General features: G+C 44.8%; 1 protein-coding gene across 1 annotated transcript in view; it reads left to right on the top strand.

Annotated features, from left to right (window-relative positions):
* Nucleotides 1-5,952, top strand: part of maml3 (mastermind-like transcriptional coactivator 3) — a 454,633-nt gene extending 448,681 nt beyond the window's left edge. The window contains exon 5 of the mRNA XM_041175296.1: nt 4,407-5,952. Within this exon, the coding sequence (XP_041031230.1) occupies nt 4,407-5,377 (971 nt within the window). The 3' untranslated portion in view covers nt 5,378-5,952. The remainder of the gene's footprint in view (nt 1-4,406) is intronic.
* Nucleotides 5,953-20,912: the final 14,960 nt, after the last annotated feature.

Here is a 20,912-nt window from a genome sequence, read left to right as displayed (position 1 = left end):
TTTGGAGTACACATATTCTTATTTTTACTTCCTGTGCGCAGTATTTTTACATTTGTCTGCATTAAACTTCTAGCTGCTAGTCTTTCTAGCTGCTAATATATTTTCTTCGCTTCCTCCCCTACATTCCACTGTTCTGCCAGGTTCAGTATCATTTTAAAATTTGACCATGTTGCTTTTAGTTTCTGAATCCAGGGTCATTTATTTAAATTGGGCATTGTGGTGCCCCAAACATCAAGCCCCAAGGCATCTGCCTCTGTATTCCACACCACCTCCCCCCAAACCCCCAACCACCCTAACCAAACTCTGCCAACAAGCACTCATAGAGCTGAACTTTCTCATGGCCATCCATTTGCAGGCCCCAAACCAGTGTTTCTTGGCAGTGTGCCTGCTGTGGCAAGCTCATGGGAGGCAGTCTCCTGATTGGTCACCTCAATGTTTGCCATTGAATTAAGGATGGTGGGCAGAATAGGGACAAAGGAGGGCTAATGAGAGAGCTTGGAGGAAGAACTGGCCAGCAGCCCCATTGCATAAGATTAGTGTTACTGAGGAAGAAGGAGACCTACAGAGGGCCTCAAAATGGAAAATGGATTAATAAGAAACAAGGCCCAGAACTGTGAGGTTTCTTAATATGGCGGTGCGATTTCACCCCTTTAAACCTTGCATCTCCCTGATATCGGCATTTGTCGCAGCCTCTAATGGTCTTCTGACCTCCCATAAAGAGACCCCATCCTTCAAAGCGTTGCTGGGCACCTGACATAGCAGATGGCCCATGTGATGCTGGCAAACCTCAGAAAATGGCCCTTAATTGACACCTTGATTGCCTGCCTCCGTTAAATGTGTTGCCAATTCCAGTGACAGCCCTTCCCTGGGAAACTGATCAACATTGGGAGCCAGTGAGATTTTTTGCTACTTTCCCATCCCCCCACCACCTCCACAGGGCTGGGAAAATTCTCCCGATTGTTTCTTATCCTTCAGCCAATTTCTTATACATACCCAGGGTTTACCATGCATCCCCACCACCTTGAGTTTAATTAATAACCTTTCATGTGGAACTTTGTCAGATCCCTTCTGGAAGTTGCAGTACACACGTTACAGAGTTTACCATAGTCTACTTGTGATGGTATTGGAGAGAATATTCAGGCAGGATCTTTCCCTTTTGAATACATTCTGATGGCTGATAGCTAGGTTATTATTGTACAGATTATTTCTCAAATTTGCTCCTGAAATCAATTCACTTCTTCATTTTTGTCACATTAACTCATTCTTTTCAATTAAAAATAAGAAGCACCTCAGAATCATTAGCCCATCATTTACCTTCCCATGATCTTTGATGTCAAGAAATGTATTTCTTTATTAAACCTTTTTATTGCTTTCACAATACAAAATGCGGATCAAATTACATGGTGCTTTCAGGAGTTGAATTGACTTATCGGGATTGCTGTGCGTAAAGTGGGACTAATGTTTTCCTAATTTTCTTCACTGATCTGAAAGTGCTGATTCTAGTGTTTGCTCTGTGACTTGTAGCTTCCCTCCAGTGTCTCACTCAAATGGTCATTCTGCATGTGGGTCTAGACCATGGGAAGAAATTTCCCCCCGTCGGGGGGTAAGTGCAGGAGCGGGCGTGCTGCCATTTTACGTGGGCAGGCCAATTAAGGCCCACCCAGTGTGACGTCCACCAGGAAGGGCTATGCACTCCCTGTGCACACGGGGGGGCGATTCCCTCAGCTGAGAGTGTCTTTTGGGTATGCGTATGAAAGAGCGCACTCATCGCCCTGAGGCTAAGTGCTGCCTCAAGGAGATGGACGCCAAATTTAAAAATGATAAATGTACAAAAATAAAATTTCCCTGACATGTCCCTTCATGTGACACTGTCACATGAGTTGGGACATGTCCATCACTTTTAATCAAACTTTTATTAAATTTTTAGAAACCCTCATGAAACCTTAGCCTGCCCATAAGCTGTTGACAGATCGCCGGATGCACAGCTGATTCGGCTGCGCACCCGCCAACCTGAAAATTGAAATGATGCAGGGTGATGTCGGGAGTTCTGCCCGACGTCATCCCACGTCATTTTACGCGTCGGTGAGTGGGCCCCGCCCACTCGCCAACCTAAATATCCTGGCCCATGCGTGTCAACATGACTATTCAACTCTGGAGAACCTCACAGTTGAGCTTTATTCTCAACCAACATCTGTTCCTGTAAATATTTTGGCACAAGTTAATAGGAAGTAAAGAATGTGACTGATATTGTTTTCCCTTTCTAGCTTAGGGGCAATGAGGTGAATTGTAGCACCTAGGCACTGCCTCAGTTGAGATCAGCTGACTGAGCAGAGATTCAGAATTGAATCTGGGGCTTTCAGTCAGTATGACTGAGTACCACACCAGATGTTGCACTTGACCACTAAACATGAGGCAGTGCACAATGTATGATTAAAGTAATTCATTTACCTTCAGGTACATTCGCCAGTCGTGGATCCACTAGAATGATGCCTGAAGTAAGAAATTATAGTTATGAGAAATAATTTGAAATATTAGTACCATTTCTGTTGGAGCAGAGAAGGCGAGGAGCAAGTTTAATTCATGATTTTAAAGTAGTGGAGGATTTTGAAGAGGTGAATTGACATCAAAGAAGGGAAAGTAAATGATGGGCTAATGATTCTGAGGTGCCTTCTTATTTATAATTGAAAAGAATGAGTTACTGTGACAAAAATGAAGCAGTGAATTGATTTCAGGAGCAAATTTGAGAAATAATCTGTGCAATAATAACCTGGTTATCAGCTATGAGAATAGATTCAGAAGGGAAAGATCCTGCCTGAACATTCTCTACAACGCCATCCTAAGTAGTCTATGGTAAACTCTATAACGTGTTTACTGCAACTTCCAGAAGGGATCTGACAGAGTTCCACATGAAAGGCTATTAATTAAATTCAAGGTGGTGGGGATGTAGGGTAAACCCTGGGTATGTATAAGAAATTGGCTGAAGGATAGGAAACAATGGGGAGTGATTGGTGAGGCCAACAATCACTAAAAGAGTGAGAAGATTGTTTAGGAGATGTCTCTAACGGTGAGCTTTGGATCATTGAATGCTTTGTTACATGAAGTAGTATCTAAGGAAGCGTTGATGAATATTTGAAGCAGAGGAAGATGCAGGGATATGAAAAGATTGTCTACACTGATCGTTTGTGAGGTTTGAACTTGCTGTTCGTGCCTGTCAACTGGTCAGTGTCGTCGATATTACCTCCTGGGAATGCTTTAGGGGAAGGAGGAGCTTGTGTTGCGTGATGAATGGGTCTCGAATGATGCAGGGAGGGGGTGCTTATGTTATTTATGTGAGTCCCCAGGCCACAAATTACTGGGCACTTCCCCATTTCCAGGTGGAGGCCAAACAATTTTTTCTTACTTTCCTTTGAATACAGCTCCAGTCACATGCTGCACTTTATATAGTTATCTGTCCATAAGCAGCACTTAATTCAATCCTAATGCGGTGCTTAAAAAAAATCTTTTTAGGAACCTGTATTCAAAGTCTTTGTTTGTGATTTGGGGGTGGAGGGAAGGAGGGTGGCAGCACAGCAATTGTCAAATAATGGCTATGTAAAATGACAGTAGCACAGAGTCTTGGAGCTCTGAACACTGTCAGCAGATGGCTTACTATTGTAATTCTCCACTAAGTAAGTTTCCAATCTTAGCTGTGTGGGGAGGGTGGGGGAAGTAAGGATGTCAAGCATAGACCAAGTGGTCCCTTGTAGAGGATGGATTGAGGGTGTCAGTCACTGTAGGGTGAAACAGCTTGCTCTCACTGAGGCAGGAGCCAACATGTGGCACAAGGTTACCTCGGTGATAGAAGGGGTGGGGGCAGGGAAATAAATAAGTTAGCTTTTAAACTCTGAAGTTACTTGGTTGTAATGTTTCTGTGGCAACTTAATGAGGAAATGTGCTGCGTGCAAGAAAAAGGTCACAGGTTCAAAATCTGACATGTGCTGAGATGGCGCATCTCAACTGATGTAGTGATGAGAGCTCAGAGGCCAATTCAAATACTTAGGTGGAGAAACTGGCAAGTGGACTTTGCTCCCAGTTGCCATCCTGTGATGCCTGCTGTGAAGTATGAGGTGTTTGTTGAGGTGCCATGCAAGGAAAGACTTGATTGACATCTGCAATTCAAATTGCACACCAGCACTCACATTCTAGACTCGTGTGAAGAATTCCCCCTTAGCCAAGGTACTAGGGGGCTACCACACCAGTGAACTATAGCATGACGTACTTCAGGTACAATCTAGGTTTTAATGGAACTGAACTCACAATGTGAGTTCGCAATGTGACAACAAAATAGTCTGATCGTAGATCATTTTAAGAATGGTTAGCTACAATGTAATAAAATCCAACCGGTTTCTAACTCTTTCTCATTACAGGTACTGCCCAGGAGTTGGCAGCTGCACGGAACCAGGCCCTGCAGAATGCAAGAAGTCCCCGAATGATGGCACAGAATCCAGGCATGATGCAGATGACACCAGTCCAGAATTCTGGCGTGATACCTGCCACCACCGGACAGTCAGAGATTGGCATGGTGCCCTATAGTAATGCCCAGAGCAGCCAACAAGGAATGTACAGTATGAGTCCAGGCATGAACCAAATTCTTCAACATTCAAACCAAAGTAACGTGAGCATGGCACGTAATATTAGCCAGATGCAGAAACAGCCTATTGCAGGACAAGGGGTTGGAATGGTACCTGGTTATGGACAAAACCTACTTGGAAACCCTGTGTTAGCCCAACAGCAACAAGTGAAAGGACCAGTAGGGCAGCCAATGCCCAAGGCTCAAGCTCAAAGGCTACAGCTAATTGGAAACTCTGGTACAGCAGCTCAGAGCTGGCAGCAGCACAATTTGCAGAGCTTGCCCAACAGAACTCAGGCTAACAGTGACTTAAGTCCATTCAGCAACAAATCAGCTTATCCAATGCAACCTGGTCAAACCAAGATGGCCAAGCAACATTTTTCCCAGACAATGGGTCAGCCAGTTCTTGACACTGCTGGTACAGTTGGGGGACAAATGATGTCTCATTTTGCAGGACACCCAAGGACCAACCAGCCTAGACAAATAGTTATGTCTGGCATGACCCAGACAATCCACAATATGACTGGATTTAATCAGGCCACAGGCCAGCAGTTGACAGCAGGTTGCTATGCACAAAGCAACCCAGGTCAAGGGTATCATACAAGAACCACAAGTCAGGACATGTCCTTTAATTATGTCAGCCAATCAGGGGCTGGTTCCTTCTCTAATTTATCAGATGGTGGAGATCTGATGGACTCTCTAATCAAAAGTGGATCGACGGAAGGCTGGATGCAAGAGTTTGATGAAATATTTGGTAACCAGCAGTAGATTGGGTGCAAATGAGTTTTTAATTATTAAAAAGCTGTTAAATTAAGGCTTCCTCTAAATAAAAGTGTTTAGGGACCAAGTAAAGTAGGCCTAGTTTTGTAGTTGCACTGCTGTTGCATTACGGTGCTGATGTACATGTAGATGTGATACAAACTGTAATGGTTTCATGTAAATACGTTTTTATATAAGTCCAAATATAAGGCTTACTTCCTGTAAAGAATGGCTTTTAGTTTAACAGAACATTGAAGTATTTTTATTTCATTTTACAGTTTTCAATTCATCAAGAACCAATGATATTGCACTTCAGACAATGTCTTACTAATTATTTGTACTGTAAACTCTAAACAGATGTGTTCATTGAATACAATTTTTTTCTAGATTTCATTTTTACTCTGTATCTTAAGCAGTGCTTGGAACCTGAGCTCAGTTCTTTTTAAATCTGTACAGAATCCTCAAACTGTGTAAAAGTGTGATGTTGAATAAGTTTTTTTGGGGGGCAGGGGGAGGTGTTGGGAGGTTGGGGAGAATGTTATGTCAATGAATTATGAGATCTTATTAAAAAAGAATTTTAATGTGAACTTGCACTAGTGGAGCTTTTGATTTCCCAGAGAAGCTTTCAAATGTACAATAGTACAAGTATTCAGGATTGCAAGCAGCTATATACTTAAAACAGGATTCTTCCCTGCAATTTATCCCCAGCCCCAGTTCATGCTCCTTGGTGTTAACCTGTTGGAAAAGCCTGTGGCTCTCAGATGAGAATAGGATCCATGTCAGCTGTGGTGCCCCCAGCTAGTCTGCTGCCACCTACTGCAGTTGCTCACAGAGAAAGAAAGGCTGCTTAGTATTAGAGGGGTAGCCATTTCAGTGAATTCAGGAGAGGAGGGACTGGGGGAGGAGGGAATTTGAGAGAAAAAAAAATGGGACTCTTAATTGGAAGTCTGCAGTCTCCCAGTTATGCACCTGAAAAACTCAGCCTTGCCCCCTCCTGTCCTTGCCACCCCCATCTCTAACCTTCCTTTCCTCTCCCAAGTCCATAAACATGTTGTTGCCTATGAAATCCTTGCCATTCTTTCCTCCAGTGCCATGTTTAATCTTTCCAATCAGTTTTCCACCCTGCCTGCAGTACTGAAATGGCCCTTATCAAAGTCATAATGACATCCGATGTGACAATGGTAAACTCTCCATCCTCATCCTTCTCCAGTCGCCTGCAGACCTTAACACAGTCTGTCACATCATCCACCTCCAGTGCCTCTCCTCTGTCATCTAGCATGGTGATACTGCCTTCACCATTCCATTGCAATGGCTTCTTTTCCTGCTTCTGCACCATTCCCTCTGGTGTGCCTACGGATCTATTCTTGGCCCTATCTCATTTCTCAAGTGCATGTTGCTCCTTGGTGACATCATCTGAAAACGTAATGTCAGGTGTCATTGTAATGTTGGCAAAGTACGCAGATGACACCCAGCTCTACTCAAACCACCTCATTGATTTTCAGACTACTTGTCCGACATCCAGTACGAAATGAACAGGAATTTTCTCCAACTAAATTTTGGAAAGACCAAAACCGTTGTCTTCTGTCCCTGCCATAAACTATTCCCTAGCCACCTATTCCACCTCTCTTTCTGGCAACTATTGGAGGTTGACCAGATTTTTGTAACCTTGTCATATTTGACCGTGAGATGAGCTTCTGACCACATATCTGCTCCATCACCAAGACCTTCACAACATTGCCCCTGGATCTGTTCCTGTCTCAGCTCATCTGCTGCTGAAATCCTCATCTGTGCCTTTGGTTCCGTCTAGACTTGACTATTCCTGTACTCTCCTGAACAGCTTCCCATCTTTGACCTAAATAAACTTGAACTCATCCAGAACTCTTCTGACAACATCAAAACTTGGACCAAGAGCCCTTCAGCTATCACCCCTGTGTTCACTGACCTAATTCGCTCCTGGTCTGGCATGCCTCAATTTTAAAATTCTCATCCTTGTTGTCAAATATTCCTGGCCTTGCCACTTCTTATCTCTGTAACCTCTTCTAGCCCTATAGACCTTTGGGATCTCTGCACTTCTCCGATTCTGGCCTCTTGAGCATTCCTGATTCTAATCGCTCCGTCATTGGCGGCCATACTTTCAGCTGTCTAGATCCTAATCGTTGGAATTCCTTCCCTAATCCCTCTGCCTCTGTGCTTCTCCTCCTTTAAAACACTCTACAAAATTTAACTCTTTGGCCACGTTTTTGGCCATGTAAATAGAGTACTCTTCATGTGGGTCAATGTTAATTTGTGTTTAATAATGCTGTGTGAAGAGCTTTGGGACATTCTACTATACTAAAGGAATTATAGAAATGTAAATTGTTGTTATAAATGTCAGTTTTGTTACCAATTACAGTGTGGTCAATCTTGACTATTAATTTATTTAGGGAGCGTTGGAACGTTCAGGTTTAATGCGTTTCCAGCGTTGTTGTAAATGCACAACAGATTTTTCACAATTGTATTCATTGGCCAGTGTTGGTGTACACTGAAGTGCTTGAAATGTTCTTTGTAATGTAAAAATTAATTAATTTAGAAAACTCCTGATGTATTTTCAGAGGAGTCATAGCTGAGAATTAGGGTTGCACAATGTTTTGTACAGGGTATATCTTTATTAGTAACCACTTTGTGGTTATAGTCCAAGTAATTAAGATATCCTACTCCACATATTTCAGCAATTGCAGCTATTGAGATGGAGACTAGTTTGAAATAAAAACAACTCATTGTATTGGCCAGATTGGAATAACATCTTGCAGATAAATTAATAAGGTTAAAATTAAGATGGCTGTAAATTGAAGAGCATTTTAAAAGGTTAGAAACTAGTGCAGTTTTCATTTGTTGTTGTACTCAGTGACATGCTAGTGTTGCCAACTCCCAACATGCTGGAATCGGGTAGATGGTAGCAGCAACTAAGCAGATTCAACAAGGAGGGCAGCCAGGAAACTCCAGTAAAAGAACAGGCTCACGGATAAAGAATCAACGCAACTGAGATACACCAGAGGGAACCTGGTGCCCATGGAACCACAGCCTTCAAGAGAGAAAAAGAGTCATTCGGAAGAAAAAAGAAACTATGTTAAAATTATTTTTCATGGGAAGATGAGATTTTTGCCAAACTATAATATTAACCTAAAGCCTTGATAGTTGAAAATAGTAAAATGCACTTATATTCGACAGGTCAATGGATTAACCAGCTACAAGGGAAGGTGTGGTACAGGGTGAATCCCACCACCCCATCGTGCTGTGTTGATCTGGAGAGATTTGACTAGAAGCCAGACATCAGCTCCCCCCCTTCCCCCCCACAAAATAAGGGTGAAGGAGAAAAGCACAACTGCCCCCTGAAATTGTAATGGGCTGTAAAAGTGCAGTCAGGGAGCCATAATTTAGGGGAGATTTTCAGCATGTCGGGCGGGCCGGTCAGGAGCGGGTGCAGGTGGGCACGAAGCTGATACAGCCCGTGATCGGCTCCACGCCGCCATTTTACTTGGGCAGGCCAAATAAGGCCCGCCCAGCATGAATCGTGGCTCCTGAGAACAGTGGGAAGGGGTGGGCGGCGGCGGGACTCCTACGACGGCCAAGTCCAATGGCAACCCGGTGGCCTATTTAAAAACCGCGCAGGCAACCTTCCAAAGGCTGGCAACAATGGCGACCAGAAGGGTGCCCAACAGCGCTCTTGGAGATCAGGCCAGGCAAGAAGGGGAGGCTGGCGGGGCACTGTGCCCCTAGATTCTCGGACGAGTGCCTCGCTGCCCTCCTGGTGGCAGCACAGCGTGAAATCATCGTGTCGAAGGACAGGAGGAGGAGATCCTCCTCCCACATGATGAAAAGTGCCTGGGAGGAGGTGGCAGAAAGGGTCAGTGGACACGATATGGTGCGATGCACCTGGGTTCAGTGCCGCAAGCACTTTAAAGACATCTTGCAATTGAGAGTACCGCGTTGGCATGGGTCACTTAGCACAGCAGTTAGGTTGTCCCCCCCAGCAGTTCCCCTCCTCAATTCTGAATATAGTTCCTGCATTACATCGTTCACAGCATGTGGCCTTCACTGGGTGGGCCAGCATTTATTGCCTGTGCCTAATTGACCCTGAGAGGGCAATGCTGAGCTGCCCTCTGTATCGGCTGTGTGTGGTGCACTTACACCCACAGTACTGATTTGGGAGCGACCTCAAGGATCTGTACCTAGGCGCAGTGCTGGAACGCCAAAACATTTCAAAGTCAGGATGCTGACTGTCTGGGAGGGTATCTTCCAGGTGGCAGGGCAGTCATCTATCAACTGCCCTTGGCGTTCTAGATGGTAGAGCTTCCTTGCTTGGAAGGTGATGCAGTGTGAGTGGCAAATGTGATGGAGGCAGCATCTGGGCAAGGGGGTCAGCTCTGGCTGCTTGGAGTGAATGTATGGCAGCTCTGGGGCCACAATTCACATAAGCCCTGCAATGTTTCACTCAGGTGCAGCCTGGCAGGGCTGCAGTGGCATTGCAGGAACAGGGTGGACTAACCAAAGCTCCTCTCTCCTTTTCAGGACAAGACCGCACACAGAAACACTGATGCAAACTGGCTGAGGGCAGGCGCAATTGCTCATTCTCACCAGATATGAGCAGGAGGCTCTCAGACTGGAGAGGCACCATATGCCCAGGTCTAGCGGCAGCGGTGAGGTTGGGGTGCCAGCTGGAGGTAAGAGTACCATGCACTGAGGTCACAATGTCTGTCAGTACAAACATTTCGCTGTTGACTGTTTAGTGAATTCAGCATCCAACATGGGTTTCCCATTGATTATGGAAGGAGGAGCATATCCTGATCTGGGAGCCAGGCATGCACATTAACAGTGTCATGACTTCAACTAATCAAAATGTCCTTGTTCTTCCTTTCAGCCTCGCCAGAGCATACCCGGTCCGAGGAGGCAGAGAGTCCACCACTGACACATGAGGGACCTGAAGAGTCACAAGCACCAGCATCACACCATCTCAGCCAGGCAGGCACCAGCGCAGATACCAGCACCTCGGTGGGGATAAGATCATTGGCTAGTATCCCAGGGCACAGTGGTGAGGGCACTTCACACTCGCTTGAGGTGCAAGTGGAGACAGAGAGTGCCCATGGCGCCGGCAGTCAGAGGACTGCAGGGGACCAGGAACACGTGGAGTTGGTGGCTGATGTTGTGCCTTTGGAGTCGCCTCTGAGGCAGCAAATGCTGGAAGTCCAGCAGGGTCTGTGGGAGGTTCTGGCGGAGATACATGAGGCAATGCGTGCCATGGTCTCCGTGATGCAGGAGTCCATGCAGAGCATTAGCAATGCATTGACCCTCATGGCTGATCACAATGCTTCCCCCATGGAGAGAGCAGCGACTCTCAGGGAGAGGCTCCTCCAGGAGAACAATCAGGGCTTCCTGGGGATGCGCTCGGACCTGCAAGCCCTCACGGCGGCATTGACCTCAGCTGGTCAGCGTCAGTGTGGGAGATGGATTGGGCATCCAGTATCCCAGCTCATCCATCAGTGGTGAGCCGGGAGGTCCAAAGTGACCTCGCATTGGCGCACAAGCTGCCTGTCATCTCTGTGGGCTCCTCTCAGGGCGCTCCAGATGAGGGCAGCAGCTCCTCTGCCCCTCTACCAGCGACCATGGGATTCGATGAGGCCTCAGCGACTGGGGAGATGCCAGCTGTGGCAATGGCCGCTCCCTCCCAGGCGAGGCCATCACAGGCTCCATGGGCCAGAAGACGCCCCCCAAGGTCATCAAGGCCAACAGGACAGCACAGTGAGCAGGCTGTCTCCAATGGCAGTGCCAGCAAGTGGGGAGCCTCTAGACGTGGCACCCGGAAAAGAAAGCGTAAGGCACCTTAGGCACACCATGGGCTTCTCACTGGTGGTTTTCTGTTGCCCTGTTATTAGTTGATTGTAAGTCGGCATGCAGCTCTACACCTGTGAATTAACTTTCTTTTCTGTTTTTCTTTATAAAAACATTAAATACCTTAGCTCTGAACATGGCTCTGGGTGCTTCATTACTTCTGCAGGTGGACAGGAACCCATGATGTTATATGAGTGACTTGTTTGTCATTGAGCTTTATTGACAAGGCATATAGTTAATGTTCCTAACCAGGCAGATGTTGCTCTCAGGTATCAAGTATGGAGTCTGCAGCCCTGGCTTCTGTTGGAGGTCCACCTATGGTGTGCTAGCTGAAGGTTCATTGGATTAAAGCCTCCCAGGTGTCCCTGCCTCCCTGGAGGATGCCCAGGTCAGTGTCTATCCCGTCAGCGTTTTCCTGTGAATGCTCATCCTCAGACTCAATACTGGACCCATCGTGTGCAGCCAGAGCATCTGCGTCTGCATCTTCTTCCTCCATTGCGTCTCCCCTTTCCAGCGCCAGATTGTGGGGAGCGCAGCATGGAACCACTATCAGCTCCACATGATCTGGGGGGTGGGTATTGGAGTTCACCCCCTGAGCGGTCCAGACATTGGAAGCACATCTTGAGAAGACTGATGGTTCTCTCCACCACAGCCCTTGTGGAGGCATGGCTCCTATTGTACCGCTGCTTGGCCTCTGTTCTTGGACAGTGGAGAGGTGTCGTGAGCCACCTTCTGAGGGGATAGCCTTTGTCACCCAGCAGCCATCCATCCAGTTGGACTGGAGCACTGAAGAGCCCCGGCACCTGGAAGTGTCTCGGGATGTAAGTGTCATGGGAGCTGCCTGGGTACCTGGCACAGACTTGCAGAATCTGCATCCTGTGATCACACACCATCTGCACGTTCATGGAGTGGAAGCCCTTCCTGATGACGAAGGCACCGCGCTCACCCGCTGGTGCCTTGATGGCCACATGTGTGCGGTCTATAGCACCCTGGATGCGGGGGAAGCCAGAAATCGCTGCGAAGCCTCTAGCTCGCTCCACCTGGTTGGCCTCATCCCAGCTGTAGTGAACAAAAGTCAATGCATGCCTGAACAGAATTTCTGTCACCAGCTTGACACAAGTGTGGACACAAGCCTGGAAAAAGCTGGAGGCATAGAGGTTGAGGACAGCCGTGACCTTCAATGCCACTGGCATGGGGTGTCCACCCACACAGCTGGCATAGATCTCAGGACCTATCATCTGACAAATGGAGGTCACTGTCTCCCTTCAGAGACAGAGCCTCCTTTGGCACTGCACCTCAGATATATTGAGGTAGCTGCTTCACCGGCTATAAACCCTGGCGGCAGGATAGTGGCATCTTCTGTGGCCTCTTCCACCTTGCACTTCCTGTTGGCCCTGCACCCCTTGTGCCTGAGCCTGTCCTCCCAAAGGTGGCTTCCCTGGAGGCTGAATATGGACTCTTGGCCTCCTCCCCCTTCTGGCCCTCCCTCCTCAGAGGAGGTGCCTCCAGCGGAGACCACTATACCCATTCCCAGGGTAAGGGAAGGCTGCCTGAACCCTGCAAGACCCCAATAATGCTTACTCCAGAGTCCTGACCTGAAGCCTGTTAATCCTGTACAAGCAGCTCTGAAGAGATTTGAAGTTCTCCTGTTCATACAAGCAAGTAGCAGTAAGTTTAAAAAGTAAATGTCTAACAAATAGCACTCGCAAGCCTATTCACCCATCTTATCCCACCCGTGGGTGAAGTTTTTAAAAATGTGGCCTACCTGCCTGCCCGTTGCGCCCATGCAATGCTCTGAAGATCACACGGGCTCTGAAAAATCTCAGTCTATTAATTTCTCAAGGGCCTTAATTGGTCCATTAATTAGTGGCGGGCACACGTTGGAGCTCATAACCCCGCCCACCGAAATATTGCAATGGCGCATGGTGACGTTGGGATGCACGCCCAACGTCACCGTGCATCATTTTACGTGTCGCCATGTCGGGCCCATCCCTGCACGCCGAGGTCAAAATTCTGGCCTTAGAGTTGATTCTGGATCCACTAGATCTCTGTCCCATCTCCAACAGAGTCCAAATTCCAGAATGTTGGAATTATCCATCAACCCCCCTTCCCTATGTCAAAGCATTGCTTTGAAGCGAGGGAGGGAATTCCATGGCATTCTACCAGTGCACCAATAGGTTGTGGTCTGGTATAAGCGTCACACTTGGCTTTAATAAAGTCCACAAAAGATCAGTTATAAAGATAATCAGTCCCTAAGAGGGTTCATTGCCAATGCCATGGAATGTACAAACTTCTTACTGCATTGTTAGGGGCAGATTACTTCAGAAATAAGAAATTAAGTGGGGTAGAGGAATCTGGGAGTGCAAATACACAAATCATTATAAGTTGTGGCACAGGTCAATACAGCCATAAGAACAGCAAATACAGGGGTTTAGAGGGATAGAACTGAAAAATAAATAAGTTATGCTCAACTTATATCGAACCTTGGTTAGACCACAGTTGGAATACAATGTGCAGTTCTGGCTGCCATGTATCTACTAGGAAAGGATGAACAGACTTTTTCTCTCGGGGGGAAAAGGCTGAGGGGATGGACCTTAATAATGGTCTTTAAAATTATGAAAGGTTTTAATGGAGTAGGCACAGTGCTTGCACTTGTGGGGAAGAGCAAAACTCGAGGCTATAGTATAGTTTTGTCACCAAGAAATAGGGAATTCAGAAGAAACTTCTTTACCCAGAAAGCGATGAGAATGTGGAACTTGCAATCATGGAATAGTTGAGCCAGATAGTGTATATGCATTTAAAGGGAGGTTAGATAAGCATAAGAGGGAGAAGGCAATTGAGTGTTGTGTTGATAGAGTTAGATGAGGAAGAATGGAGAAGGCTCAAGGATAGAATAAACATCAGCAAGGATTGGTTGGGCCAATAGCCTACTGCTGTGCCAACTATTTTATGTAATTCTATATATCACAGTCCCACTCAAGCAGGTTGCTTCTTTGAATTTCCAACACTTTTTCAGAGTCGGAGTTTTCATTTCATCCCTATACCCACAGACTATCCATCTTGAGTATTAAACCCCAGGATTTGGGACAACAACAACTTATATAGTGCTCTAATGTAATAAAATGTCCAAAGGTGCTTCATAGGAGCTTTATAAGATACTATATACTACTGAGCCACATAAGGAGATATTAGGGTAGACAACCAAATGCTTGGTCAAAGAGGTATGTTTTAAGGATTGGAGCGCAATTAAAATCTGGGATGCTCAAAATGCTGGAATTAGAGGAATGGAGACATTGCAGAGGGCTGTGGGACTGGAGGATGTTACAGAGATATGGAGGGATAAGGTGATGGATGATTTGAAAACACGGATGAGATTTTTAAAATTGAGGCATTCCCAGTTGGAAACCAATGTAGGGGCAATGTTCACAGGGTTGATGGGTGAATGGGATTTGATGCAAGTTAGGATATGGGCAGTATAGTTTTGGATTCCCTCAAGTTTTCAGTAGATGTAAGGTAGGAGGTCTCCCCAGGAAAGCTATGCAATAGTTGAGTCTAGAGGAAACAAGGATTTTTAAGAAGGTTTCAGCAGCAGATGAGCTGAAGCTGGATTGGAGATGGGCATTGTTACAAAGCTGGAAGTCTTGGTGAAGGAGAAGACATCGGATTGGAAGCTCAGCTCAGGGATTAATTGGATGCTAAGGTTGCAAATGATCCAGTTCAACCTCACATGCTGCCAGGAAGAGGACTGGAGTATGTGGCTAGGGAACAGAGTTTGTGGCGAGGACCAAGAATAATTGATAAGTTGACAATTGATACTTTCACCTGATAAAAATCTGTCAATCTTATTCTTGAAAATTTCAATTGATCCAACATTCATGGCGTTTAAGGGGAAAAAAACAACTTTCTGTGAATAAGTGCATCCTGATTTTGCTCCTGAATAACCTAGCTCTAATCTTAAAATCATGTCTCATTATCTTCTGGACTAATTTTGTTGGCATAAGTTGATGGGCGGAATTTGTCTTCAATCACCCTGGTAATTCCAGGACCAGGATTTATAGGATCAATAACTTTGACAGACAATTTAAAATGCCAGTTTTCTCTGCATTAAATGTAGTATTTGTTGATCCTGCTGTAAATACAAGGAAGATAAATCATTGTTACACTGTGACTGCTGCTAGCACCATTTAAGGCTGCAATGCCAAATTGTCATCCATTTTCTGATGCCTGGGTGAGAGATAAAGTGACACTTCTGTTAAAAAGGGAATATCTGCCAAGTTCCCATGTTTGCCATCCAGTGATTCCTGCTATCAGAATGTCAGATGAGGACAATACAAAGCATTCTCCCCAATCATAGCCTGTAGACAGTCACTGTCTTGGGCCACACAAACAGTAAAAATGATCACATGAGAGACATTGGAAAATCTTGTACACCATTTGTACCTAATCCATTTAACCCATGAACCTGGCGACATAACCGTGATTTTAGCTCCAATGTTCATTCAAGAAAGCTCATCATTATAAAATTATTTTTCATGTAAGGCAAATTCACTCAATAGATGCCTTTTTTTCAAAATGCAAGGATTAAGATTGAACAAATATCCTCAAAAAATTACAATGAAATCAATTGACAAAAACACAACTTGAGATGTAATTTTCTATTAGTTCATTTCGAAAAAATTCTCAAGACTACTGGTTCTGTTTCAATCCATCATAAGCATGTGTGTGGTTACTTATAAATTTTTAAAATCAATATCATGTATTTTGACTGGCTTAATCACATTGCATCATCATGTGGCCCAGCATTTCAGCAACTGGCCCCAGCAAAGGAGGATTTCACCAGCCGCTAGCCCAGCAAAGAAGCAACTTCACAGCAGCTGGCTCAGCAGAGGAGCAACATTACATTGGAAAGCCCGGCAGGAGCGCACATTAGGGTACGACTGAGGAGGAAGATAGCTCTCCAGCAGAAGCCAGCATCTTCACAAGAGGAGGGAAAACATGTAACTTTAATAGATGTAATTCTAGTAATAGCATCTACAGAGAAACAGTTCTGATTCTTCAGTTTCCATTTAGGTGAGGAAAAGAATTGACATGAAACACCACAGTTTTAAAGGGAAACTAGCCCCAAATCAGGTTGAGCAGTAACAAGAATAGGGGTACCTCTAACATTTAACAGGATTCCAATCCTTGTCACTCTTTAGCATTACAATTATTCAAAAGCAGTTTGCATATTATTTCTCTAAACCCATAAAAATCCTGTTGCAGCTCATGGCTGGTGATTGATTCTCAGACTATTCGAATTTGTAATGTGCCATACATTTCAAATATTACAGACAACTTGAAAGGTCTTTAAGTCAAGTTCTTACTGAGGCTCTGGCTTCAAAAAATTATTACTGGCTTTAAAAGAGAAAGCCAATGTTAAAATATGTCATTTTAGGTTTAATGCTTAGAACATTTAGAGGGGAATAAAAGGGAAAGTATCATTCAAAGAAGGTTCTTGGTGAGTAGATATGGGATGGAAGGGATGAGCTGCATTGGATGATTCACTTCAAACTAATATACTAAATTATTCATCAAATGTGAGGTTTCTTCTGAACATTACCCTCTGTATATAGATGTGCACACACACATATCCAATACACACTTTGTGCCATAATTTTCGACATGTGTATTTTAAATGACATTTGTGGCCATGGCTCAAGCAACAAGTCATAACTGAGGGTGTAGAAAAACATCAATTGAACACGAGTAGATTAATTCCATGTGAAAAACTATCCAAAGGAAATAAAAGCAAAAAACTGCAAAAAGCAAAATCTGAAACATTTCAAGTCTGGCTGACTCTTCTTTAGATTCTGAAGAAAAGTCATACAAATTCGAAACGTTAACTCTGTTTCTCTCTCCAGAGATGTTGCCAGACCTGCTGAGTTTTTCCAGCAATTTCTGTTTTCTCCCAAACTAAATGTGAACTAACGCTATGAATAAAGGTGAACCAATGGAGTCAAATGTTTTGGCTGTCAACTTGGTTTCACCACAAAATTGTGGATTTACTACTGGGAATTAAAGCTTGTAGTGTAATAAAGTCAAATAATCTATAATTGTTAAACAAATTGACATATAAATTCACCTATCCTTACATAACATGTCTCAAACAACAATTTCTGTCAGAAACCTGTGTATCTTTGAGAAGTCAGAAGCTCGTGATCGCCAAATAAATTGATCGCCTGTCGTCAATAATGCTGAAGCATTGGTGCTAAAGACAAGGCTGAAGCATTCGCAACCATTTTCAGCCAGAGTAGATGATCCATCTCAGCCTCTTCCTGAGATCCCCAGCATCACAAATGCCAGTCTTCAGCTGATTCAGTTTATTCCATGTTATCAAGAATTGGCTGAAGGCACTAGATACAGCAAAAGCTATGGGCCCTGACAACATCCTTATTGTAGTGCTGAAGATTTACGACCCCAGCAAGATTTTTCCAGCACAGTTACAACACTGGCTGCTACCCAACAATGTGAAAAATTGTCCGAGTATGTCATAACCACAAAATGCAGGACAAATCCAAAACGGCCAATTACTGCCCCATCAGCCTAGTCTCATTCATCAGCAAAGTGATTGAAACTGTTGTTGACGCTGCTATCATGCGGCACTTACTCAGCAAAAGCCTGCTCGCTGGTGCTCAGTTTACAGCCTTGGTTCACACATAGACAAAAGATCTGAATTCCAATGGTGAGAGTGAATGCCCTTGACATCAAGGCAGCATTTGATTAAGTGTGACATCAAGGACTCCCAGCAAAATTGAAGTCAATGGGATTCAGGGGAAAACTCTTCATTGGTTGGAGTCATACCTAGCACAAAGGAAGATGGTTGTTGGAGGCCAATCATCTCAGCTCCAGGACATCACTGCAGGAGCTCCTCAGGGTAGTTTCTTAAGCCCAACCATCTTTAGCAACTTCATTAATGAGCTTCCCTCCATCATTCGGAGAGAAGTGCGGATGCTCATTGATGGTTACTGATAGTATTCATACCATTTGCAACTCCTCAGACACTGAATTAGTCCCTGCTCATATGAAGCAAAATCCAGACAAGATTAAGGCTTGGGCGAATAAGTGGCAAGTAGAATTTGTGCACACAAGTGCCAGGCAAGGACCATCACCAACTAGACGGAATCTAACTGTCCTCTTTTGACATCCAACAGCCTTACCAGCATCAACATCTTGGGGTGGGGGTTAACCATTGATGAGAAACTGATCTAGACAAGTCCTATAAATATTCTGGTTACATGAGCTGGTCAGAGGTTGGGATGATCGGCATCCCCTATGACCACTTTGTACATTCACTCCCTCCACCACTGGCCCACAGTGGCAGCAGTGCATAACATTTATAAGATGCACTGCAGCAACTTGCCAAGCCTCCTTCAACAGCATCTTCCAAACCTGTTAACTCTACCACCTAGAAGAACAAAGGCAGCAGATGCATGGCAACACCACCACCTGCAGGTTCCCTTCCAAGCCACACACTATTCTGACTTGGAAATATATCACCATTCCTTCATTGTCATTGGGCCAAAATCCTGGAATTCCCTTCCTAACAGCACTGTGGGTGTACTTGCAACACAGGGACTGCATTGGTTCAAGAAGGCAGCTCACCACCAGCTTCTCAAGGGCGACTAGGGATAGGCAATAAATTCGGTCTTGCCAGGAATGAATAAAAAAACAGGATTTCTCAGATTATCAGCATCACCTTAAGACATGGAGCAGATTATAGTTTCTAGTGTGCATCGGTGCCAAATGACAAGAGTTTTTTTTAATGATTAATGGCAAGATTGCCCAATCATGGAACTTGCTGTTTATAAGTGCAGCCCCTCCTTTTTTTAATTCATTTACAGAATGCGGGCTTCGCTAGCCAGGCCAGCATTTATTGCCCATCCTTAATTGCCCTTGAGAAGGTGGTGGTGAGCTGCCTTCTTGAACCACCTTGCAGTCCATGAACACCCACAGTGCTGTTAGGAAGGGAGCTCCAGGATTTTGACCCAGCAACAGTGAAGGAACAGCAATATATTTCCAAGTCAGGATGGTGAGTGACTTGGGGGGGAACTTCCAGATGGTGGTATTCCCATCTAGCTGCTGCCCTTGTCCTTCTAGATGGTAGTGGTTGTGGGTTTGGAAGGTGCTGTCTAAGGAGCCTTGGTAAGTTTCTGTATCTGTAGTGCATCTTTTGATGGTACACACTGCTGCACTGTTCGCTGGTGGTGGAGGGAGTGAATGTTTGTGGAAGGGGTGCCAATCAAGCGAGCTACTCTGTCCTGGCTGGTGTCAAGCTTCTTGAGTGTTGTTGGAGCTGCACCCATCCAGGCAAGTGGAACGTATTCCATCACACTCCTGACTTGTGCCTCGTAGATGGTGGACAAGCTTTGGGGAGTCAGGAGGTGAATTACTCACCACAGGATTCCTAGCCTCTGACCTGTTCTTGTAGCCACTGTATTTATGTGGCTAGTTAGTTCAGTTTCTGGTCAATGGTAACCCCAAGATGTCGATAGTGGGGGATTCAGCGATGGTAATGCCATTGAATGTCAAGGGGCGATGGTTAGATTCCCTCTTGTTGGAGAAAGTCGTTGTGTGGCACAAATGTTACTTGCCACTTGTCAGCCCAAGCCTGGATATTGTCCAGGTCTTGCTGCATTTGGACATGGACTGCTTCAGTATCTGAGGAGTTGTGAATGGTGCTGAACATTGTGCAATCATCAGTGAACATCCCCACTTCTGACCTTATGATGGAAGGAAGGTCATTGATGAAGCAGCTGAAGATGGTTGGGCCTAGGACACTACCCTGAGGAACTTCTGCAGCGATGTCCTGGAGCTGAGGTGATTGACCTCCAACAACCACAACCATCTTCCTTTGTGCTAGGTATGACTCCAACCAGCGGAGAGCTTTCTCCCTGATTTTTATTGACTCTGGTTTTGCTCGGGCTCCTCGATGCCACACTCGGTCAAATGCTGCCTTGATGGCCAGGGCAGTCACTCTTACTGCTATTGGAAATTATATCAATGGGAAATTATTGAGGAAAACTCCCCAGTTAAACCTTTTTTTTAGAAATACAAAAATAAAACAATTGTATTTATTAAATTATCAAAACAAGATAATGCATGAATCCCAAATTCTCTCAAGTAGCTTTGGTAAAGAAGACAGTATTCATTACTATATTCAAGGAGTTTGAAAAGAGTGTAAAACATGTTACATGAATGACAAATTAAATTTGCATTTTGAAATTCGGTATCATTTAATATTTACATTTTGTAATTTTGTGAAGAAATTAGAGTAAATATCTGTGAGTATCCAGAATTTAAAGAACCAAAATTGATTTTAGAGCATGGCTGGGACGAGAAACGTCGCTTAAACAAGAGCTACACAAAGGATAATGACAATTCTTTGGGCATGGTTCAAGATTGCTAACAAGCTAGACTACTTTTCATGGCCCTACATTCGAGGTAAAGGTAAGCACAAGCTGACTGGCAATGTCAAGTGTGCCTCACGTGTGTGTGTGTGTGTATGTGTGTGTGTATAATATATATATAAGAAATTCCTGATGGACTGTGCTCTTACTCAAGGTTAGACTGAGGTTCTGAACTTGTTTCTGATGAAAGGTCATGACCTGAAACATTAACTCCGTTTCTCTCTCCACAGAAG

The sequence above is a fragment of the Carcharodon carcharias genome, chromosome 1 (genome assembly GCF_017639515.1).
Source record: "Carcharodon carcharias isolate sCarCar2 chromosome 1, sCarCar2.pri, whole genome shotgun sequence".
NCBI classification, from domain to species: domain Eukaryota; kingdom Metazoa; phylum Chordata; class Chondrichthyes; order Lamniformes; family Lamnidae; genus Carcharodon; species Carcharodon carcharias.
This window is presented reverse-complemented; position numbering and strand designations above follow the sequence as displayed.